Here is a 26,156-nt window from a genome sequence, read left to right on the forward strand (position 1 = left end):
TTGCAGTGCACTCTTGCGTTTATTTATGCAATTGCATAACGGAATAAAGTGATCTGGTCCAACAGGATGCAGAATGTGTTTGAGCTCACATTTGTTTCTAATTAGCTGTTTGGGGGCTTTCGGATATATACAGACAGACTGTTGATATAGGGAAGCAGAATGTGGAGGAGAAGATAAGAAATCATTACCCACAGCGCACCTGGGTGTGAAAGCAAGGAAGCACTAGTTTTAGATCATCACACCGGCTTGTGTTTCTACTATTAGGTCCGTCATTTCCCCCCAATCATCCTCAACCCAAAACCCTGACATGCCTGTGAATTCGCTAATTTGTTGTTACTTTTAACTTCCCCAGTCGACTCGTTTGGCTTGTCGGTTGAACAGAGCCATGTACATAGCAATAGGTTCACAGTTAATTAAACAAAACACAACGCAACTGAATGGGAAAACAAATGGTTTCGTAGATCATTTGTGCTTCTTGTAACACCCCTTGCAAAACTCCCCCCTGTAAAGCAGATCTGTGCGTTCTGTTTCTGCCAATAAGAAATCCCAGGGAGGCGCTAGTATTTTCTGTATGCAGCTCGCATAACAGAGCCAGCTACTTATGAGAACGCCAGGCGTGTGTGGGCGGACTGCTTTTTAGTCAAGTGCAAACATTTTAGCCTTGAGAGGAAGATCTGCTAGGGTCCACTGCCAATGAGAACGCACCATTAACACCCCCGCAACACCCAGGGATGCACACTGGCACACGCACTAAAGACAGAGTGTACACCACACCCCCTGGCAGGTATTATCAGGCTCATCCTGGCTGATTTTCTTCCCCCCTCAGTGCCCCGGTGGAATACTGCAGTCTACAGGCCAGTCCATCACGGCACAATCTCTCTCTCTCTCTCTCTCTCTCTCTCTCTCTCTCTCTCTCTCTCTCTCTCTCTCTCTCTCTCTCTCTCTCTCTCACTCTGTCGACAGTCTGAAGGTGAGAGAGAACTAGAACATAACACTTCAGTTTTATTCTTAGTTTGTGAAAGGAGGTCCGGAGAAGACACCTACCGCTGTGTCCTGTCGGGACTGAGTGAGGTTGAGCCAAACGGTCTATCCTCTCCTCTGACGAGGCAACGTCTTCAATCATCATAACGAAATAAACGCTTGGCGCGAACCCTGAGACATCCTGCGCGGGTTCCAATACACTTCCCCATGCGCACGCCTCTCTCAAACCTCTCCAAGTCAGAACTCTATGAGTTTCTATCAGTCACCGTCCCTCTTCTTCCAATCAGTATTCCTCACAGTGCTTCTTCGCTCCATGGACCCCAAGAGCAGGTTGAAGGATGAGACGGGGAGTATAAAAAATACAGCACGGGAGAAAAAACGTGTTCCGTTCCAACTTCCTCTTCTATCTTTAGCGGTAATAGAATCGGGAGTACCTCCCACTCCGGGTTGTTATGATGAGCTGGGTTGTGTTCATTAGGGCAACCGTCAAAACACATTTTGCAATAGAAAACAGAAATATGCATTTGTTATTGGACAAGTCCAGGTAGTCCTTCCCTTTCTCCGTTCATTTTCTTCCCTTTAGATGCATAACGAACACGAATGGATTGTCTGTTGGTTGGTTCTCATTACGGTTCCCCTCATAACTGATTAACTAAAGCCATGGTGCTAATTAAAGGTCACGACTCACCCGGTGTTCCGGTGTGAGATTGAGGGCAGACTGAAAGGTTGCACCAGTCCAACACTAGGATGGTGAGCTGATGATGAGCCACCAATCTGCCAACATTTATTTAGTCACTTTGAGAAATAGAATGACTAGAACAGCTTACCCCATACAAGTCAATGTACCTTGATTCTATATCTATGGTGTCCGCTCTCTGTGTCCGCTGACTCCTTTTCCCTCTGTCTGATTGGTTAAGACACAAGCCTCCCTTCTTTTCCCTTCCTCTAATTGGTTCAGATGCAGAGCCCTGCTTTGTTGCCATGCCTCTGATAGGTTTAGACACCACCATGCTCTCTCTATATGAGGGGGTTGGTTTATCTGGCTCGGGTTACCACCGGTGGGAGGAACCGGGTGAAAGTTGATTGCAATTGGTTCGGAACCGGAATGCCTCCCGGGTGTGAGCCAGGTGCCCCGTTCAAAGCCCACGGTGAAGTTGGCTCAAAACAAAAGTGCTGCAATTCAGCACATGCAAAATGTATTGCTTTTGATAAAAACACTTTATCTGCCTTCCCAATGCAAACTAGTTTGAAAATTCAAACATATGTTTTATGGAAACGAGATGTTGCATGTTTCAGAACGAGCTATGCAGATTACTGTTCGGTTTGAAAAGGACGCTCCACCCTCTCACCACTTTGGACTGTTCACGTCAAGGTTATAGACCAGTGCCCTGCGGCTCAGCATAATCAAATCCGCCCTATCTCAGTTTGTAGACCTCCTATCTCTGTTTGTAGACCTCCTATCTCTGTTTGTAGACCTCCTATCTCTGTTTGTAGACCTCCTATCTCTGTTTGTAGACCTCCTATCTCAGTTTGCAGACCTCCTATCTCTGTTTGTCGACTTCTGATGAATGACAGCCAAACCATTCTGGCTGCCCAGGGAGCAATCGCCATAACAGGCCAATTAAGTCATCAAGAGCTCGTTTAGAGCCTTAATGAGGAACATGGACTCTGTTTGTGTAAATAAACAGGGATTTTTGACTCCATTAAAGCTCTGTTTTTCATTGTGTGTTGTTCAGCAGTAGAGGTCAATAAAGGGAAACGAAAATACAATAGGACGTCCACAGTGCGCACACACACACACACACACACACACACACACACACACACACACACACACACACACACACACACACACACACACACACACACACACACACACACACACACACACACACACACACACACACACACACACACACACACACACACACACACACACACACACACACACACACACACACCATGTTTTGCCAATAGGTAGTTCCTTCTCCGAGTAAGAAGACAAGACAATATGGTGATTCATTTATTTTAATGATACTGCTGACATCAGCCAAGTAGCAAGCTGATTGGTTCTGACTGATGGCAACAAAGAGGGGAGTTGACTGTGAACTCGTTGAATTGCAGTGAAGTGTAATGGAGTCGTGCGGGCGCATGCGTATATACATGCAAACACATGCATACGAGGGGATTGTTACAGATTACCTTGTCCTCCGATATCAATCTACATCACCAGACATCGTGCTCATTGATCGAGGAGCCGACTCGCACACATGCTTTGATGAAAACGTTCTATAAATTAGAGGGCGCATGATGGACAACCGGAATATGTAACATTCCTCACTCTGCATATGGAAAGCTGAATATGCAGTGTATATTAAATCACACCCATGTATATGAATGGTTAAACCCCAGGCAATAGCTGCAATCAGCAGAGGGTAATGTGGGGGTTGAATATGCCCTTCAAGTCCAATAGAATGTCTGTTTGATGATTAATTCCTATTGATGGGGAAATATGGAATACGCGTGGGGATGTGTGCCATGCATACATAGTTTCTCCTCTGGTCTGAGATGTGGTGATTGTGGTCTGCTCTGGATGCAGTATGAGGGCCCATATTCTCAAAGCATCTAGGAGTGTGGGCCAAACAGTGCTGATCTAGGATCAGGTCCCCGCTGCATCTAATTATGAGCTAATAGGCAAAACTGTATTCTTACTTTGAGACGCTTTGTGAACATGGACGCAGGAGTTCATGGGTTCCATGTGAGTAAGATGCAGACATCATTTGAGGACCCCAACATAGTGTCCAGCTCCAAACCTGGTACCAGCGCTGCAGAGAGCCTGATTAACTGATCCTAATCCTCTGAGACTGAGCCCTCTCCATGGGCTGCAAGACGGTAGGGGGAAGAGCCAGGTAGGGAGGTGTGTGTGTGCGGTGGGGTCCTCAGCAGGGGAGGGGAGAGTGGAAGGGTGGAGGAGTGGAGGAACACACAGAGGGAAGAGGAGGGAGCCGATGCATAAAATAAGGGATGAGATGGATGAGACAGAGACGAGAATGAGAAAGATGGGAAGGGAAATTGGAAAATTGGATTGTGCAAAAATGCTGAACAGCAAGGCGGATAGGAGGAGCAGTCATGTTTGATACGGGATAAGGAATGGGAAGGGGAGAATTGAAACTCTGAAAGCAACAGGAAGAATAGGGGGGAAACGGGGTAGACGAAAAGAGGACCAAAGAAGTGGCTGTGTATTTTTTTTAGGGGCAGAGGGGTGGAGAGAAAAAAGAGCTAAGGGTTCTTCTCTTTTTTTGTCTCCCTCCGTTTTATGCCCGGAGTCGACAGGCTTGGGTTTGGACTACGAGGAGTGGATCGATGTGAGTTTCTATAGCCAGAACACTCTCCACCATCTCTGACATCGTGATGGGGTGATGGACCAAGAGGAGGAGGGAGAAAAAGAGGGAGGAGAGGAAGGAGATCCGGTAACCTCACTGCATATGCACCACGCAGTGTCACAGTGCTAGCTGTGCTAGAGACTCTGGGTTCGAGCCCAGGCTCTGTCGCAGCCGGCCGTGACCATGAAGTGGCGCACAATTGGCTCAGCATCGTCTGGGTTAGGGTAGGGTTTGGCCAATAGGGATATCCTTGTCTCATCGCGTACTAGCGACTCTTGTGGCGGGCTGGGCGCAGTGCAAGCTAACCAGGTCGCCAGGTGCACAGTGTTTCCTCCGACACATTGGTGCGGCTGGCTTCCGGGTTGGATGCGAGCTGTGTTGGTTGGGTTGTGTTTCGGAGGACGCATGGCTTTCGACCTTCGTCTCTCCTGAGCCCGTACGGGAGTTGTAGCGATGAGACAAGATAGGAACTACTAACAATTGGATACCATGAAAAGGGGGTAAAATTCAACAAAAAACGAATGTGAAATGTCAGAATAATAGTAGAAAGTGATTTATTCCAGCTTTTATTTCTTTCATCACATTCCCAGTGGATCAGAAGTTTACATACACTCAATTAGTATTTGGTAGCATTGCCTTTTAAATTGTTTAACTTGGGTCAAACATTTTGGGTAGCTTTCCACAAGCTTCCCACAATAAGTTGGGTGTATTTTGGCCCATTCCTCCTGACAGAGCTGGTGTAACTGAGTCAGGTTTGTAGGCCTCCTTGCTCGCACATGCTTTTTCAGTACTGCCCACAAATGTTCTATAGGATTGAGTTCAGGGCTTTGTGATGGCCACTCCAATACCTTGACAATGCCTTGATGTTGTTGTCCTTAAGCCATTTTGCCACAACTTTGGAAGTATGCTTGAGGTCACTGTCCATTTGGAAGACCCATTTGCGACCAAGCTGTAACTTCCTGACTGATGCCTTGAGATGTTGCTTCAATATATCCACATAATTAGTACATTCACAGACCGCGTCTCCTTCCTGAGTGGTATGACGGCTGCGTGGTCCCATGGTGTTTATACTTGCGTACTGTTGTTTGTACAGATGAGCGTGGTACCTTCAGGCATTTGGAAATTGCTCCCAAGGATGAACCAGACTTGTGGAGGTCTACAATTCTTTATCTGAGGTCTTGGCTGACTTCTTTTGATTTCCCCATGACGTCAAGCAAAGAGGCACCGAGTTTGAAGGTAGGCCTTGAAATACATCCACAGATACACCTCCAATTGACTCAAATTATGTCAATTAGCCTATCAGAAGCTTCTACAGCCGTGACATCATTTTCTAGATTTTTCCAAGCTGTTTATAGGCACAGTCAACGCAGTGTATGTAAACTTCTTACCCACTGTAATTGTGATACAGTGAGTCATTGTATCACAATTTCTTCTGGTGAAAGAGAGGCGGACCAAAATGCAGTGTGGTGGTTATTCATGTTTAATTTATAAAGACACTATACATGAACAGACTAAACAAAACAAGAAAAGTGAAAACCTAAACAGTCCTATCTGGTGCAAACAAAGAGACAGGAACAATCACCCACCAACACACAGTGAAACCCAGGTATACCTAAGTATGATTCTCAATCAGAGACAACTAATGACACCTGCCTCTGATTGAGAAAACATACTAGGCCGAAACATAGAAATACCCCAAAACATAGAAAAACAAACATAGACTGCCCACCTAACTCACGCCCTGACCATACTAAATAAATACAGAACAAAGGAAATAAAGGTCAGAACGTGACAGTCATAAGTGAAATAATCTGTTTATAAACAATTGTTGGAAAAATAACTTGTGTCGTGCACAAAGAAGATGTCCTAATCGACTTCCCAAAACTATTGTTTGTTAACAAGAAATATGTGTTGGTTGAAAAACGAGTTTCAATGACTCCAACCTAAGTGTATGTAAACTTCCGACTTCAACTGTATGTTCAATTCCCCATATGGAATGTCGATGCCATGCCCTTGATGAACTCATTTCAGTTTGTTTCGCCTCAGTCAGATACTGAGGTCAAATATTATGTAATTCTGAATAAGAAGTGGAAAGTTAGCCTTGGCTTTCTCCAATGAAGACAACAACTCAGTGTGTTGAATGAGTGGGTTGTCTTAGTGTGCTGCTTGTTGTCAGGGCTGTGCTATGCTGCAAACACACACACACACACACACACACACACACACACACACACACACACACACACACACACACACACACACACACACACACACACACACACACACACACACACACACACACACACACACACACACACACACACACACACACACACACACACACACAATGCAGTACCAGAATTCAGCACCATGGACAGTACAATCAATGCCGACACATACTTCCCTCTTACTGGTAAGTGGACTTGTTTGACACTTGGAAGTGTCTGTCCTCTACAATAGTGTATTTGCAATATGCATGTACATATATATTTCATACACTACTATACCCTTGGATTTGACATTTTGTTTTGCACATGTTAAAGTCCTACTTCATTTACAGGGTGGAAAAACATCAACATTTATACACTACCTTGATGGCCTGTGTTACGCACTGAATTTAACGGTGATCTAGGTAAGTTGGATTAGACATGATGTGATTCACCATACTGTATGAGCCTTTAACTATTCTCAAACCATAGCTCCGCCTTTGTGGGACCCTACCATGCATAGAACATGACATACTGTCTACTGCAGTATCAAAGTCATGTGCTGACAAGACAAATGGCTTTTTTTTTGGAGTGGAACCAGGCCATCCACACCAGTAAATGGGTTTTGAGATACCTATCAATGGTCCGTGCCACCCCACAGAGAGGGACTGAGAGGGTCCTATGACGGGCGAGCCTGGTGACAGTGCCCTCTGAGCCACCCCACAGAGAGGGACTGAGAGGGTCCTATGACGGGCGAGCCTGGTGACAGTGCCCTCTGAGCCACCCCACAGAGAGGGACTGAGAGGGTCCTATGACAGGCGAGCCTGGTGGCAGTGTCCTCTGAGCCACCCCACAGAGAGGGACTGAGAGGGTCCTATGATGGGCGAGCCTGGTGACAGTGCCCTTGAGGAAAAGTCCTTAACCTGGTCTGCTCAGGCACGACTAAACCGCTAATGTGCACTATGAAAAATGTAAGTGGCTTAAATCGCATTAGATTAGGCCGTCCGTGAAGCGAGTACATGACAGAATAAAACAATAGGTCTGGATGAGGGGAGCGAGGGGCGGCCCGGGGCTGCGGTGGAAGAGCATGTAGCCGTGGCGCCCTGATGAAACGGAGCGTCAGCCTTGGCGGCGGCGGTGTTAGCCTTCACTAACGCCGCACCAGCGCTGACAGACGCTTGGACACACGGCACTGCCAGGTGGGGAGGATTTCATGCTCGTTCCCTTAGTCTCTGTGTGAATATTGAGTTAAATTACACTTATATAAAGTCAAATATGCTGTAGACCACTTTCCATTATTTTTCCTTTTCTGGTCATTTATATGCGAGCCCATATGCCGCCACACCTGAATTGGAGGTACTGCACTGTCATTGTTATTTGCTTTCTGGAGTGCCAAAGATAAATGTACACTTGCTGCCATCTGACAAACAATAACAAAACACAACCAACAGTGTTATTTCTCCCACTGTGTCCCTTGATCCTAAAATGCCGCACACTGAATCTAGCAAACGGTACAATCAACGACCCTAAAGGACACACAAGACACACGGGCACTTTTTCACCCAGGAGCATTTTCATCCAACCCAGCGATATATGTTATACTTGAACTGTTTTGACAATTAGCATATACGTGTGTTTCATCCCCTACCACAGTTGCCAAGGGAAGTTGAAAGGCATTTGGGAGAGAATCAAGTTCGCTTATGTAAAATCAAAAGGGTTAAAACAGGAACTCTAGGCATAGGGAACAGGGAGGGTTCAGTACAGAATCTAGGCCACATTTGGATGCTCTTAGTTTACCTTCAGGCTCTGTGAGCTTCAGAGCGTGCAACAACGCAGCCCGCCCATTGAAGCCTGAGGCTTGGCAAAGATACTGTATCTACAGTGCAGCGCCAGATTCTCCCCACTAATAAAATACTAATGGTATCACAAATAGCATATGAACCAGAAATATGAATTTATATAACATGCAGTAGCATTTGCCCTACATGTGTCTATAACATTCAAATGTAGTCCGATTATGCAGGTTGTCAATCCCATCCCTAGCCAAACGAGACCAGCAAGCATTTAGTTAGATATTAGAATGCACAGCATGAATTTGGTTGAGATCATTAATAAGGCCGCTGTCTGTCCTTTTATATCTGAAGCCTCTGCAGTCCTATCACTCCTACACACTTGGGATCCTTAATGATGACACGCTTATTTGCAGTTATTTCAGGAAACTCAATGACCTACTTGCCAGGGTCATGAGCAAAATGAACAAGACAAGCATCTTTGAAGATTATGATAATGGCAACGAGGGGAGAGAAACAATTCACCGGCACGTTCTACATCTTATTATCGCTCTCGGGGTTGGCAGACGCCCATTTCGAGGACGTGATAAAAATAAGCTATGTCGGCTATGTTTTGTTAGCTAGCATTGCATTGTAGGCCTATTTTACGGCCTGTAAAGCTCTGCGCTCGCACCAGGAAAACAAACACTCATAACATTTTGCCCCTAAAAGACAAGTGTCTGAGAAGTGCGATGAAAACAGATGCCGCTCCATCCACCAAATTGTTTTGGAGATTTACCCGGAGCGTAGCAGCTGGAATGTGCCCTGGTATATCATGTAATTGGCTCTAAATTTCAGGCGCCTGCTCTATAGCAATGCTGCAGCCGCTGCATTGAGATGGAAATTGATACATTCATCAGTTCTCGGTGGGAGAATGAGGACGAGGAGTTTGATAAGAGCTTGATATACAGTTTGATACAGCGTGAACCAAGGGCCAGATGGTGCAGACTTAAACATGCTGTAAGAGGGAGGATATGGGTTCAAAAAGCAATTCATGCAAATGACCTTGCAGTGAAAGACGCCGACTCGTACAACTTTGCCGTGTTTACCAATAACAAATTGGAAAGGGAAAGTAATGGAAGTGCTTTTGGTGCAGAAAACCTGGATACAGTGCAACTACATGTGTTAGCAAACCAACACCAATGCCAATGTATAGTCAACACGTTTAATGAATAGGAAGTATTATGGCTGCATTAGCGTGTGGCCTATATAATGGTTGCCTGGGAAATGGAGTGTGACCCAGCAAAATGCATCCATTCCTTAAGAAGGAAAGCTGAGCGGTTGGTCTGGGCCCTTGGTGTGTGGGAAATAATCGCTGAGGTGAACAAAACGTCTAGAAATCACACTGACTGGGCAAAGCAGAACCCGCTCCTGCACTCTCATACCTTATGTCATTGTGCCCTGTCAGCCTCACTGCGACTTTCATTATCTCATACACCACATCCTATTGTTTTTTTCTCTCTCTCAAAGCAGCAAACTAAATAGATTTCACATATTATCATTCCAAATAGACTATTTATTTAACTCTGCTTTCTGGAAATGAGATGAGTATAGATTTCTAGGGTATTATGCAGTATTTTGGACTGGGGCATTGGTGGGGACTAGTAACCTAGGTCATTACATATCTAACTAGGTCTACCTTATACTGGAGATTCCTGCTATAGCTCCACTTTCATATATCTAATGCATTGCTACTCTGATAATCAAATGCACAGAAACGACTTCCCCACTAGAACCACTATAAAAAGATGGCTCCCTTGCTTGCTGAGTGAACATTTGGAGTGGCGGCATCGCTAGAGGAGTTTGGAAGGACGAAGCACTGCAGAGCACTAAACTGTAGGTGTGTGTGGGGAGGGGGGCAACCAGGTGCTGTTAACTGTGAGACTCTCCACTGCAAGATGATGATCAAAGACAGCCGTAACGGCCATGTATGCTCATGGCTGCCGGCCAGACCAGCCAAATCCACAGGGGGGGGGAGTGGAGGGGGGCGCGGCAGGCCCTGTCGGTGGAGATGAGCCAGATCAAGGAAACCGAACGATGAAAAAAACTCTGCTGCATATATAAGCACCGGTGCGTCTCCGAAAACAAACTACCCCTCAGATCACCTATCTCTACGTTTTAGACAGGACCCATGTTGACAACAAGTCTCAGAGTAGCGGTGCTAATCTAGGATAATTTTTTCCTTTCAGATCACAATAAATAAGACAGGGGGGGGGGGCTGATCTTAGATCAGCACTTATTCTCTGATTCTCCACCCGACTTATTTTGTCCTCCAATGATCACCACTCTATAGGCCCAGTCATTTGTGAGGTGAGGGATTCTCGAGTGGGAATTATTGAAGATGTTCCGGGGACAGTGGGTGGCTTTCCCTGCAGCAGACTGGAGTTGAGATAATACTAATGATGTCTTTTGGGATCCTGCACTGCCAAGGTCCCTGATCTTGATCCGTGAGAAGCCCCAGTGTGACTTCTGGCAGTACTCTGCGAACACTGAAGCTTACGATAACTCGGGCTAGCAATTCTTTGGTTAATGGAATTACTGTCGATAAGACCTGGCCATAAGACGATTACTTATCATAGGTAGATAACTGAACATGAGTCCATGTGTGTTGAATAGAAATAACTTTCCCCCCAAATGGCAGTTATGGCCACTGATCTCATAAACTATGTAAAATCTCTAAAGTGGGAATTATTTCTGCATCAAGTGATATGAATGGACATGAATTGTGAGTGCAAATAGCTTCCCATTGTGATCTTTTGCGAACCAACACTCACAAAGCATTTCTTATCGCTCCACACAAGTCATTGCACAATGGATGATACTAACGCACCGCTAACTAGCTAGTGATTCCACATTGGCTATTGACCTAGGGGGGGAATTCTGACTCAAGTTAAGCGCACGTAAATGGTACATAATTCCTTTTTTGTGTATTTTTCTCGCTATGCATATTCTGACCTTGAACGTAAGCATAAGAATAACGTGCTATTCACCCGCAGTTTGTTCATGGTGGAGCTCTAATAAATGAAGGCGTGGCGGAGGTGTGTCTACAGATACACCGTATTCTGAACTTGACTTAATTCCCTTATAATTCCATTACCTTTACGTGCGAGGAAATCATGAATAAGGTCCCAAGTAGAAAAAGCATCTGCTTCCTTTTTTCCGAAAGAAATAACAGCATTCTCCACGCACAGTAATATATACATGGATAAGAGCTGTTGATAAGAGCTAGGAAAATGACTAATCCATTTGGAGAAAGGGATTGTAAATACACATAGCATTTAAAAATAAAAAACATTTTCCTTGTGGTCCCTGGAGACGAATGTGAAACTAGTCATATTGGAATCCAACCGCACCTTCTCCGCTATGGAATCTGGTTTCAGAGCTGGTCATGGGTGCACCTCAGCCACTCTAAACGATATCGTAAATGCTATCGATAAGAAACAATACTGTGCAGCTGCATTCATTGACCTGGCCAAGGCTTTCGACTCTGTCAATCACCACATCCTCATCGGCAGACTCAACAGCCTTGGTTTCTCAAATGATTGCCTTGCCTGGTTCACCAACTACTTCTCCGACAGAGTTCAGTATGTCAAATCTGAGGGCCTGTTGTCCGGGCCTCTGGCAGTCTCTATGGGGGTGCCACAGGGTTCAATTATTGGGCCGACTCTCTTCTTTGTATATATCAATGATGTAGCTCTTGCTGCTGGTGAGTCTCTGATCCACCTCTACGCAGACGACACCTGGCCCTTCTTGGGACACTGTGTTAACAACCCTCCAGACGAGCTTCAATGCCATACAACTCTCCTTCCGTGGCCTCCAACTGCTCTTAAATACAAGTAAAACTAAATGCATGCTCTTCAACCCATCGCTGCCTGCACCTGCGCGCCCGTCCAGCATCACTACTCTGGAAGGTTCTGACTTAGAATATGTGGACAACTACAAATACCTAGGAGTCTGGTTAGACTGTAAACTCTCCTTCCAGACTCACATCAAACATCTCCAATCCAAAGTTAAATCTATAATTGGCTTCCTATTTCGCAACAAAGCATCCTTCACTCATGCTGCCAAACATACCCTCGTAAAACTGACCATCCTACCGATCCTCGACTTCGGCGATGTAATTTACAAAATAGCCTCCAACAGTCTACTCAACAAATTGGATGCAGTCTATCACAGTGCCATTCTGTTTTGTCACCAAAGCCCCATATACTACCCACCACTGCGACCTGTACGCTCTTGTTGGCTGGCCCTCGTTTCATACTCATCGCTAAACCCACTGGCTCCAGGTCATCTACAAGACCCTGCTAGGTAAAGTTCCGCCTTATCTGTGCTCGCTGGTCACCATATCTGCACCCACCCGTAGCACACGTTCCAGCAGGTATATCGCACTTGTCACCCCCAAAGCCAATTCCTCCTTTGGCCGCCTTTCCTTCCAGTTCGCTGCTGCCAATGACTGGAACAAACTACAAAAATCTCTAAAACTGGAAACACTTATCTCCCTCACTAGCTTAAAGCACCAGCTGTCAGAGCAGCTCACAGATCACTGCACCTGTACATAGCCCATCTATAAATAGCCCAAACAACTACCTCTTCCCCTACTGTATTTATTTATTCATTTTGCTCCTTTGCACCCCAGTATTTCTACTTTGCACACTCATCTACTGTCAAATCAACCATTCCACTGCTTTACTTGCTATATTGTATTTACTTCGCCAACATGGCCTATTTATTGCCTTTACCTTCCTTATCTCACCTCATTTGCACACACTGTATATAGACTTCTTTTTCAACTATATTATTGACTGTATGTTTGTTTTACTCCATGTGTAACTCTGTGTTTTTATACGTGTCGAACTGCTTTGCTTTATCTTGGCCAGGTCGCAATTGTAAATGAGAACTTGTTCTCACCCTGCACATCTGGTTAAATAAAGGTGAAATAAAAAATAGAAATAAGAAATATATATATTCCCGTTTTCCACAGTGAAGCAGGCTTTAAATAGCTGTGCCGTTATTCCGAAGTGTAAGCCCTCATACGTGGATGAAATTTAGAGACCCAGGCTATAAGCTTCTGTAGGGCTGAACCTGCTGAGTAGATGTATCCTCCCAGGCTTTTCTCCATTTTATTTTACAATTTGTATCATTTTAAATATTAGTCACTGTTGGGAGCCACCGTCAGTAATACCCACATACGTTTATAGCTGCCACTTTAGTGTTAGTTTCCTTCAATTTGTAGCCTACATTTTGAATCATTCCTTTCCCTTTACCTGTCGCTAGCATTAGTGGATCATTTTAGGCTAACATTGTGTAATCATTTGGGACATGTAACCTATGTGAATCATTATGGAACTCAGACTACATGTAGCAGGTTAAACTTGAAGCCTTGGGCACGGGTCACGACGACTAGACCATTGTCATCACGGTTCCATAATTACTGAGGATTAGAGTAGATTTATAGGACTTTTGTTCAACCACTATTGTACACTTTTTTTCCACCTTCCAGTATTTCATGGATTGAATTTGAATATGACAGCTTTCAGGATGAATCAAACCACTGTTTTTGATTCACCAATATACTTTGTGCGTAAGAGCTCTCTCTCCAAACCAAACTTCCATTATAATATGCTTCCAGTTTATAGACTTTGGAAATAGTATACCATTCATTAGTGCACTCACATTATACATATAAGTGAGATATCCGGTAACTAATACATTATGTTCCCGATACAGCTTTCATAATGTGCTTTAAGTTCATGAAGTACTGATGTACTGTACTTGTAGTCTTTTGTCAATGCAGACATACTGTACTCTTTACAGTAAAAACACTTCAGAGATCAATGGATTCAAGGGCACTACCTGAGCTGCCTGGAGCCCAACTAAAAGCCTCCCAGTCTCGTCTTGAGACAGAACAGATTTCCCAAAGGACACATTTGTGAAGCACTGAATGGGAAAGCCCTCCAAGTCTGAAGTTAGGGAGCTCCCCTGCAGGAACGTCCTGGGCTGGGAATCGATGTGATACCTAGCAGCTGGATGAAATTATATTTGGTTTTGTTTGTGTAATAATTCTGGCTTTAATTAACTTCCTGTATCGGAGCTCCCTCCTCGCTGCTCCGTGGGCCCATTGGTCGAGCTGGCGGAGTGACAACGCACTGGGCTGAATGTCACGCTCTCCTTGGGCAGATCAATCCAGGCGATCAGATATCAGACTCCTGAAGGATGGCTGCAGGCCACAAAGTGTGTGTGTGTGTGCGTTTGAAAGAGAGCACACATTCATGTATACGTACACACACACACACACACACACACACACACACACACACACACACACACACACACACACACACACACACACACACACACACACACACACACACACACACACACACACACACACACACACACACACACACACACACACACACACACACACACACACACACACACACAGCTAACGGCTAAGGACTGATACCAGCAGACTGCCCCCCCCCCAAAAGCTTCTCTTTTCAGTTAGGTATGCCTTTTCTTCTTCTATTTCCTTTATGCTCATGATTACCATCTGTGTAATAATAATGTGTCAGGTTGATTAGCTGACTTCCTCATTGAGAGGGACCTCTGTTCCACAAAATGTCTGCCTCGTGCCATTGTTTACTGACTGCCTGAAGTCTGTGTACCTTGATCAAGGTTACACCGAAGTCCTCCCTGGGGGAATGAAGCAGATTTTTAACCCCTGTGGTAACATGTCTGCCTCTTAGCACAGTATCTAACTGTCTGCCTCTTGGCACAGTATCTAACTGTCTGCCTCTTGGCACAGTATCTAACTGTCTGCCTCTTGGCACAGTATCTAACTGTCTGCCTCTTAGCACAGTATCTAACTGTCTGCCTCTTAGCACAGTATCAAACTGTCTGCCTCTTAGCACAGTATCAAACTGTCTGCCTCTTAGCACAGTATCAAACTGTCTGCCTCTTAGCACAGTATCAAACTGTCTGCCTCTTGGCACAGTATCAAACTGTCTGCCTCTTGGCACAGTATCTAACTGTCTGCCTCTTGGCACAGTATCTAACTGTCTGCCTTTTGGCACAGTATCTAACTGTCTGCCTCTTGGCACAGTATCTAACTGTCTGCCTCTTAGCACAGTATCTAACTGTCTGCCTCTTAGCACAGTATCAAACTGTCTGCCTCTTAGCACAGTATCAAACTGTCTGCCTCTTAGCACAGTATCAAACTGTCTGCCTCTTAGCACAGTATTGTACTGTCTGCCTCTTAGCACAGTTTCGAACTGTCTGCCTCTTAGCACAGTATCTAACTGTCTGCCTCTTAGCACAGTATCGAACTGTCTGCCTCTTAGCACAGTATCCAACTGTCTGCCTCTTAGCACAGTATCTAACTGTCTGCCTCTTAGCACAGTATCTAACTGTCTGCCTCTTAGCACAGTATCCAACTGTCTGCCTCTTAGCACAGTATCTAACTGTCTGCCTCTTAGCACAGTATCCAACGGTCTGCCTCTTAGCACAGTATCTAACTGTCTGCCTCTTAGCACAGTATCCAACTGTCTGCCTCTTAGCACAGTATCCAACTGTCTGCCTCTTAGCACAGTATCCAACTGTCTGCCTCTTAGCACAGTATCCAACTGTCTGCCTCTTAGCACAGTATCCAACTGTCTGCCTCTTAGCACAGTATCCAACTGTCTGCCTCTTAGCACAGTATCTAACTGTCTGCCTCTTAGCACAGTATCTAACTGTCTGCCTCTTAGCACAGTATCTAACTGTCTGCCTCTTAGCACAGTATCTAACTGTCTGCCTCTTAGCACAGTATCTAACTGTCTGCCTCTTAGCACAGTATCTAACTGTCTGCCTCTTAGCACAGTATCTAACTGTCTGCCTCTTAGCACAGTATCTAACTGTCTGCCTCTGCTAGAGCCTTGAGAGGGAGTGGTGAGTAGTAGTCACTCAAAAACAACCAAGAACAGGAAATATATGTATTCTCTCTCTCTCTCTCTCTCTCTCTCTCTCTCTCTCTCTCTCTCTCTCTCTCTCTCTCTCTCTCTCTCTCTCTCTCTCTCTCTCTCTCTCTCTCTCCTATGGGTATTATTTGAGGTCAACAATTACTTAGCTAATTTTTACCCCCTTTTTCTTCCAAATTTCATGATTACGATCTTGTCTCATTGCTGCAACTCCCCAACAGGCTCAGGAAGCCATGCTTCTTAAACACCCGCTTGCTTAACCCAGAAGCGAGCTGCACCAATGTGTCGGAGGAAACCCTGCTCAACTGATGTCTGAAGTCATACTGCAGGCGCCCGGGCCTCCACAAGTAAAGCCCCCCGGCCAAACCCTCACCTAACCCGGATGATGCTAGGCCAATTCTCCGCCACCCTATGGGACTCCCGGTCACGGCCGGTTGTGACACAGGGTGTAGTGGCGCTGCAAGACTGCGATGCAGTTCCTTAGACCGCTGCGTCACTTTGGAGGCCTACCACAAGTCTTTTAAAGCTCACACATATAAATAGATTATGTTTATATTGTCAAGACGAAGCATTTACGGCAGCCGGGCGTTGCATTGGGTCCTTAAACTTTGTTTACCTCGGTGAATGGGGTAATACCAAGGACTCAGATATCTGACATTACTGTCTACATCCTCTCATCATCCATTGTTTCTCACCACCTCTCGCTCAATCGCAGACACTCTCAAACCATCTCCTCCTTTTTCTCCCTCCCCGCTAAATCAATAGTCCAGCAATAATGTATCAGTCCAGCAAGGCTCCCTATCACTCCCTCCCTCTCTCTATCCTCTCAACACAGAACACGTCTGTCCGTCTCCACCATTCCTAACTTCTCATCATTATCCCTCCCTACTTCCATTCCAGATTCTACATTCTCTGTTTCTATGTTATTTCCCGTCCCTCCGGGAAAAAAAGAAAGAATTCCCCTCGTTTTCCATTTTGTAGTTCCTCTTACACATCTGGTATTTACATGTCTCCCTCCCCTCCCTCTCCATCCTCCCCTCCCTGTGACTTTTGTCTCCATCCCCATCTCCCTTCCTCTGACAAATGCTCCTATTATACCCACTCTGTCTATCTCCTCTCTTCCCCTCTCTTTATCTCTCTCTCCCACCCACTCACTCCTTACTAACAATCAACTGGAGACGAGTCATCGGAACAGGAGCCATTCTCCTCGGAACATCGACGGCCCCCTCAGCACTGCAGGCAGGCAGGCAGGCACGGTAAGGTGGACACACATCAGTCTCCCGCAGAATGTATTGCTAATCCTAAAGGGATCATATCACACTGTATGGAACGGCTTTTGTGTGTCATTTAATCATTTAAGCTAATGGAAAAAAATAGAAGCAGGGCTGATAATCGTTGCCAGCTGTACACTCTTAGAATAAATGGCTGTCTCTGTAGAACCCTCTATCTGGAACCAAAAAGGGTTCTGCATGGATGTAATGAAAAAAGGTTCTCCTACAGGGCCAGCCAAATAACCCGTTATGGTTCTAGGTAGCACATTATTTTCAAGCAACATGTCACCCAAGATATGGCGACCCATACACAAACACGAGACCAAAACAGACAGACGAAAAGATGTGATGCTTCACGTCAAGCAGTGGAGGCTCCTCAGAGAAGGAATGGAAGGACCATCCTGCTCAGTGAATTTCATAAAAATAGTGAAACATGCATTTTTAGGTACAATTATAATAAATATATCCACGTCACCAAATAACTGATTAAGACACAACGTTTTGCAATGAAGGTCTACAGTACCCTCAACATCACCCTCTAGGGTAGCACCATGGTGTAGCTGGAGGACAGCTATTTTCTGGACTCATCTGTGTACATTGACTTCAATATAAAACCGATAGACTTACACATGAATTCTGACAACTCCCAGAATAATTCCTCCAACCTATCAGAGCTCTTGTAGCATGAACTGACATGTTGTCCATCCAAAGGATCAGAGAAAGAATCTAGTGCTGAAAACATAAGCTAGCTAGCACTGCAGTGCATCGCGTGTGGTGAGTAGTTGACTCAAAGAGAGAGAGAGAGAGAGAGAGAGAGAGAGAGAGAGAGAGAGAGAGAGAGAGAGAGAGCTAGCTATATTTCGTTGTATTTTTTCTTCTTCTTAGTTGAACTTTCATTTACTTAGCTAGCTAATGGCTGCAGCTAATTTAGCATACAACCTGACTCAAACAGAGACAAATTATATTTATGTTAACTGGCAAAGGCTATCCAACCCTGCAGCTCTTCCAAGTCAAGGTAAGCTTTAGTTTTTATACATGTATCGCCACTGGGGCCCGCCGGTGTAACTGCTAAATTGCTTGCTATACATGTACTGCGTGATTGTACACATGAATTGGATTTCAAATTTAATTCGTTACATGCTTTGGAAACAACAGGTTTGGACTAACAGTGAAATCCTCACTGTCGGGGCTTCATAACAATGCAGAGAGAAAGAAAATAGAGAAATTGTGAGTTTACTAACACGTTAGTTCTAGTAGCTATGTTGACTTGTTTTTGATCGGAAAGTTTGGCTTGGAGAGTTTTTTTCACCTGGTCACCGATAGCTGTTGTGTTGTGCACTGAATTCCACAAGCGAAGAGAAAAGGTGAGAGGAGGGGAGTGCGTAGATTCCATAAATAATGATACACCAAACAAAGTGATCATGCTGTATGTGGCTGCTATGAAAGTGAACTGTGTGTGCTGGAGATCAGGGACGTATTCATTCCGCTGACTCCATTGCAAAATATTTCTTAAACGGAAACAAATGAAACGGGATGGACCTACCTGAATTTTCCAATAGAAACTCTCATTCTGTTTGGACTAATGATTACACACCAGATCAGCTAAATTCAGGCAAGAGTGTGCAAGGCAGTATTGAATGTGTCAATGTCTGTCACCTTGATTACTCACATTTTTATCGACCTGTGCACCTACGTTGTAAACTTCCATTCATAGGCTAGGTTGTAGCAACCTTATGATGGGTATAGGGAAAATTCTAGTATCATGTAGTAGCCTAAACCTCTCAATGTTACGTCGACCTGGGTGAATGGAATTTGAATGACAGTCATCCAATCTGCTGTAATAGAAGTAAGGCCATGCTCATAAAAAAATTATCATCCTCCCTCATCTTAAACTGCATCGACCGCCACTGTAGTCTAGCTAACTAAAAGGGCTGTGACAATCAGACCCTTTAGGAAGGGTCCCACTGGGCAAAAACTGGTTAATCAACGATGTTTCTACATCATGTCAACCAAAACAAATCAACGTGATGATGTTGAATCAACATTGAAAACTGACTGGATTTACAAGAAGTCGTCAACATAGGGCATTTCATCTCTTTTTCACACAACTTTGAACCTACAGTTGAAGTCAGAAGTTTACATACACCTTGGCCAGATACATTTAAACTCAGTTTTTCACAATTCCTGACATTTAATCCTAGTAAAAATTCCCTGTCTTGGGTCAGTTAGGATCACCACCTTTTTAAAAATGTGAAATGTCAGAATAATAGTAGAGAGAATGATTTATTTCAGCTGTTATTTCTTTCATCACATTCCCAGTGGGTCAGAAGTTTGTGGAGTGGTTGAAAAACGAGTTTTGACTCCAACCTAAGTGTATGTAAACTTCCTACTTCAACTGTATATCCAATGATATGGTGAATAATTGATGTTGATTTCAGATGAATTCACGTTAGTTGACAACTCAACCAAAGGCTAACGTTCCTCTTGAGACTCAGTCCCAATCCGAGCTTGTCCATTTACTCGACATCGTACTGCACTACCAACACGAATATCCCTCTTCCTGGATTCACAAATAATCCAATGAAAATGCAGCATGGGGATAGCAATATGCGCTCATTTGGACGGCCACAAACCGTCACAAAAATCCATATCAGTCAGTCCGTGTCTCCTTTTAAAAACTTCAAATGAAGTTTGCAAAACAAATCAAATCATACTTTTGTTTCTCCTCCGGCAGCAGAAACAACGACAAGCTTATCTTTACCATACCTGAGTAAAAAAAAAAAAGGTCAAATCTTCCAATCTTTTGCTTTGGATTTGTTACACAGTTAAATTGGCTAGAGAATGAAGAAGGGGCGAGATAGTCTTGGGAGAACCGGGGAGATGGATAATTTCATTTTCTCTCTCTCTCAGAGTGGAAATGGGTTTAGGAATTCAATCAGCTTTCGCAATGCAACCTCCAAGGCAAGCTGTATACATTCCCTGCCTCCGCCTCAGTGTCGGTGTCTTTGTACATTGAAGAAGTGGAGAAGCATTCACCAAGCAACAGAGCGTGAACATAAATAGGACGCCAAGGCTGGTCACATCCACCCTACAGTTACACTTCTTGTCTTCCAAAAAGTGGAAAAGAAATTACACAAGCAAAACTTTTTGAAGAGCAAGCATCACTACACCATCTCTGTTACCAGTCTTATAGACTAGACACAAAATAGTAAATGTAAATCCAAGACACTCTATTTAGTATGATATGTTATGTTTGCTATGGTTACATAAAACAGAAGGTTACGTAAGGTAAAAAACAAAAGGAAGGTGGTTTGTCGGGGTGGGTGGGCGTATAACGCGAATGTCTAGCAACTCAAAGGTTTCGTGTTCGAATCCCATCAAGGACAATATTAACATTTCAGCTAATTAGCAACTTTTCAAATTCTCACTACATGTTTTCTCCTTTGCAACTACTTAGCATGTTAACTGACCCTTCCTCTAACTGTAACATGAACCCTTTTAGCTAATCCTTCCCCTAACCCTAACCGCAAAACCCTTTAACCTACCGTAACTCCTAACCTTAACCCTAACCCCTAGCCTAGCTAATGTTAGCCAGCTAGCTAACATTAGCATTAGCCACCTAGCTAATGTTAGTAACAACAAATTGGAATTTGCGTCATATGTTACTTTATGCAAATTAGGAACATATTGTACGTTTTTCAAATTCGTAACATATCATACGAATTGTAATTCGTTATATTTCATAAGAAATGGATGATGGACAAGACGTAACATACAGTATCATAGGAGTGTCTCGGATTTACGTACAGAATCATACGAAATGCTCTGAGACCCAGTTGCCGTCACACCTTTAGACTCCACAATGGGAGGAGAGTGACTTGATATTGATCCAATCCATGCACTTCTTTTATTATCTCTTTTCCCATCCAATGTCTGCTACTTCCCACTTCCCTGTTGTGATAGCGCGGCTGTCACCGTTATATGACGCATAAATTCCTGGGCCCATTTGTGGCGCGAGGGCGGATAAATGGATGTGAAATCAAGCCATGAAAATCCAACATCGCATGGCAGGGAATTTCAACGGGAGCTCATTAGCAAAAGCATGTTCCTCATTCCTCTGCTGAAATGGCAAGGCCATGCTGATTAAGTGTTTTTCTCCTCCCTCCTGTTCTTGCCCTTATGCCATTTTCATGGATGACATTTAATCGGAAGCATTTGGGGGATATTTAAGTTCATTTTCTGTGGCGAAAACCAACGGCGTGCGGATCAAGGATTGAAAGAGTTTTTGGCAGGTTGTGACTGACACTGGGTCTGGGTCATAAAAGCTAGCTAGGGGACGGATAGGGGAAGACTAAAGAAAATCTTCCTGAAGCCCTCCCACCATGGACAAAGGGCCGGCTGTGCTGTGGCCAGACCAGACCAGAGTAAATGTGAGGCTGTGTGGATGGAGTCAGAGCCGGGCCCTGATCAAAGGTTCCTCTACCCAGCTGCCTGCTGCAGAGCCCAGAGTCCCCTGTCACAGGCCCTGCCTGTCTGCCTGCCTGGCTGACTGGCAGCCACAAGGACAGCAGCCCTAATGCCCATGGTACCTGGGCACAAGCAGATATCAAACGCCCCCAAAAAGAGATCTGAGAACTGCCCCGGCAAGACAACATCAGATAGGATGGTCGACTGACCTCAATGCACGGGTGTGTGTTTATCTGTGTGTTTTTGGGTGTTTTGAAGGATAAACAGCATCCCTCCAACCTCATGTTGCCTTTTAAATCCAGTGCTACCTTGACTTTTAAATCCTAAGCAAAGCTGCACAGGTAAGAAACAGTCCAATGGGCATACTGTGTGCATGTCTGTCTCTGTGTGTTTATATGTGTGTTCGGGGGCAGAGTGAGAGGATGAAAGTAGCTGCAGTACACACGTGGTAAAGGCCCAGAGGTACCTAGCTGCCACCAACAGGTCTGCTAATGAAAGCAGCTAAGGGCTAGAATATTTATACTGTTTTGTCTTCTTATAGAGCAATGCTACCTTGAGGGGGACTACTACACATATGTGAGAGTGTGTGTAGGTGGGGGAGAGTGTGTGTTTTTTCACACATCACACACACACAAACTGCCTCAACATGACTCATACATTACATGTGAGAGAGTGTGTTGGCGTGTGTAGGTGAGGGAGTGTGAATGTGTGAAGGCGCACACATCACAAGGACACACATGCACATACCAATGCCCCACGTTACCATTACTTTCCCCTTCTTCCACTTGGTATTGTCTTGCTCCCTCCCTTTTCCCTCCTCTCTCACCACATGGTACCGACGCCACAGGCTAGCGCTAACTTCAATTAGGAAGCAACACACCGTGCCATTTCTTACTGTAGTGCCAGCTCTCCTTGCGTTAGCTAGCTCATCTGTGCATACCTTGCCGTATACCTTCCTTTCTGCACTGCACTGACGGCTATCATGCAGGGGGCTGAGCCGTGACTTGCCATGATTGAGCTCGCTTTGCCTAACAGGTGCTATCATCTCCGCAAACCTTCAGCACTTCTCCCCCTCGCAGCACCCGCACTTAGCCCACCAGGCAGAGTATAAAGAGGAAGGCATTGAGGTATTCTGACCACAAAGACATGGCACAGCGTGAAATCTGAGTGATAGGAAAATTGAACATTTAGAGGGGAAAAAGGGCCGGTTTCCAATTGCGGAAAGGTGGAAGATTCCCAGAACTTTTTCGGCCAAAACCTGGGTTTAAATACTATTTGAAATTATTTCAAATACTTTGGCTGTGCTTGATTAAGCTCGCCTGTTGCGATGGGACAAATAGAAAAGTTCCAAATGCTGCAAACTCCGCCCACCTGGCACTCCAGGGAGGCCAAAGCAAACGCTTCAAGTATTTGAGAGATTTCAAATAGTATTTGAACCCATGATGTCTGGTGTTTGCCGAAATCAGTTGTTTTCAGCTTCAGCTCAGCCCAGACGGTCCTCCTAAAATCAGTTTTAAGATGGAGGGGGAAGATGGAGGAAGGCGATGGACGGAGAGAGAGGGCCTTTGATGAATGAAGTGGGTCACATTTTAAATGTGGCGTCCTTGAATGAGGAAATGTTGGTTCCCTAAAGGCTACTTAAAAAGGCCTGAAATAACCAAGACCTCTACCTCATTTATCAAGATGACACATCACATATGATTTGGACGGGGGGTGGAAGGGGGGACTCTACAAATCTTACAGGATGGCTGGTTGGTCGCTGGGTGGACTCTGGACTCTTACAGTGTTAACAGGACAGGGTTTAGCTAAGAGGCTTCTCTCTCTCTCTCTCTCTTTCTCTCTTTCTCTCTCTCTCTCTCTCTCTCTCTCTCTCTCTCTCTCTCTCTCTCTCTCTCTCTCTCTCTCTCTCTCTCTCTCTCTCTCTCTATTCTCTCTCTCTCTCTCTCTCTCTCTCTCTCTCTCTCTCTCTCTCTCTCTCTCTCTCTCTCTCTCTCTCTCTCTATTCTCTCTCTTCTGTTTCTTAAGGTTCCTCATCCACTCGCCTCCCTCACTCCAAATCACAGCCCTTGTACCTGTAACCCCCAGGAAAGAAATGATTACACCTTCCAAACTAGAAATTGAACTAAGAGCGTGGCCCTGACCTGCCACAGACACCTCTCGCCCACAATGAGAAACCTGGCAGAATACACACAGACACACACACACCCACACACACACACACACACACACACACACACACACACACACACACACGCACACACACACACACACACACACACACACACACACACACACACACACACACACACACACACACACACACACACACACACACACACACACACACACACACACACACACACACACACACACACACACACACACACACTTCCTGTGCGTCCCAGTTAGTTGTGCTGTTAGGGGAGAGAAGAAGAGAGGGATGGAGGGGGGGATAGAAAAAAAGGAGCAGAGAGAGGGGAGGGAGAGAGGGGGAGACATGAGGGATTGAAAAGAAGAAGGCAACGAGAGAGAAGGGAGAGTGAGGGAGGGGAGGAAGAGAGGGGGAGACATGAGGGATTGAAAAGAAGAAGGCGACGAGAGAGAAGGGAGAGTGTTGGAGGGGAGGAAGAGAGGGGGAGACATGAGGGATTGAAAAGAAGAAGGCAACGAGAGAGAAGGGAGAGTGTTGGAGGGGAGGAAGAGAGGGGGAGACATGAGGGATTGAAAAGAAGAAGGCGACGAGAGAGAAGGGAGAGTGAGGGAGGGGAGGAAGAGAGGGGGAGACATGAGGGATTGAAAAGAAGAAGGCGACGAGAGAGAAGGGAGAGTGTTGGAGGGGAGGAAGAGAGGGGGAGACATGAGGGATTGAAAAGAAGAAGGCGACGAGAGAGAAGGGAGAGTGAGGGAGGGGAGGAAGAGAGGGGGAGACATGAGGGATTGAAAAGAAGAAGGCGACGAGAGAGAAGGGAGAGTGTTGGAGGGGAGGAAGAGAGGGGGAGACATGAGGAATTGAAAAGAAGAAGGCGACGAGAGAGAAGGGAGAGTGAGGGAGGGGAGGAAGAGAGCGACACACTTTCCGGGCTTATTTACAAGTAGCTGCCAGTATGACAGGTAATTTGGGCAAATTCTCCACAGAGCCCGCAGCAGACGGCAAGGGGATAAAGATGGAGAGGGAGAGAGAGAAAGAGAGAGAGAAATGGGAGGGGAAAGAGGGAAGAAGTTAGTGGGGGACGTGTACAGACTACCTGACATGGCCTGGGCTTGGGGAGGAGAGGAACAAAGAAAATGGTTTTCCAGATTCCAATCTGGAGACTGTGGGTGGGGGTGGGGGGTGGAGGGAGGGAGGGAGGGAGGGGGGGGGGAGGAAGGTTGGTAGTCAGCCTGTTGACAGATTGTGACAATTGTATTTATCGGGCGGCGAGAAAGATATCAAAAGCATTTTTTTTATTCAGTCTCTCGTTTCCCATTTAGGCTGCGGAAAGATCAAGCAAAAGGAAGGAAAGAGGTGAGACAAAACATATAATTATCCTCCCTCCCCAAGATCCTGAGATTTATTCAGCTTCTGATTTATGAACTTGTTTGTATCTGTCTATCTTGTGTGTGTGTATATGTGTGTGTGAGTGTGTGCGTGCGTCCATGGGTATGTGTGTATGTTCATCACTCTCTCTCTCACTGCACTATGGGGCACAGCCAGTCTGTTGGATTGTATTTATAGAAAAGCTCCTTGTCTCGTACGGCGCTCCTTGGCTGTCTGTCAGCACTCACAGCCAATTAGTAAACACTTGTTAATAGCGCTAACGCGTCGTTCTTCTTCCTTTGGCTGTGTGGGCGTGATGATTTTCTTCCTCCAGACTCGTATTGGCAGCCGGCTCCGAGGTACGGACGACATTCAGAGAGATTGTGGTGTGGGGATGTGTGTGTGTGTCTCTCTCTCTAATGAAGCCCCCCGGGACTGCTCATTGGCTGGACTCTCAGGTTCCTGTTCCATGCTGTGACTCGGTGTGACGCTGATCTTGAGTCAGTTTAGCATTTTCCCCACTATGGTTAAGGTTAGGTCTGG

The 26,156-nt window shown here is 45.3% G+C and overlaps 1 protein-coding gene across 2 annotated transcripts in view; it reads right to left on the bottom strand.

Annotated features, from left to right (window-relative positions):
- The window catches only part of LOC123997625 (igLON family member 5-like), a 172,908-nt gene that overhangs the window by 92,777 nt on the left and 53,975 nt on the right, over nucleotides 1-26,156 (bottom strand). Inside the window, exon 1 of one of the 2 annotated variants that reach the window (XM_046302050.1) lies at nucleotides 1,045-1,325. The exons of the other annotated variant lie outside the window; for it this stretch is intronic. Within the exon in view, the coding sequence (XP_046158006.1) occupies nucleotides 1,045-1,126 (82 nt within the window). The 5' untranslated portion in view covers nucleotides 1,127-1,325. Of the gene's footprint in view, nucleotides 1-1,044; nucleotides 1,326-26,156 lie in introns of those variants that run through there. 2 annotated transcript variants of the gene reach the window in all.

The sequence above is a fragment of the Oncorhynchus gorbuscha genome, linkage group LG15 (genome assembly GCF_021184085.1).
Source record: "Oncorhynchus gorbuscha isolate QuinsamMale2020 ecotype Even-year linkage group LG15, OgorEven_v1.0, whole genome shotgun sequence".
NCBI lineage: Eukaryota > Metazoa > Chordata > Actinopteri > Salmoniformes > Salmonidae > Oncorhynchus > Oncorhynchus gorbuscha.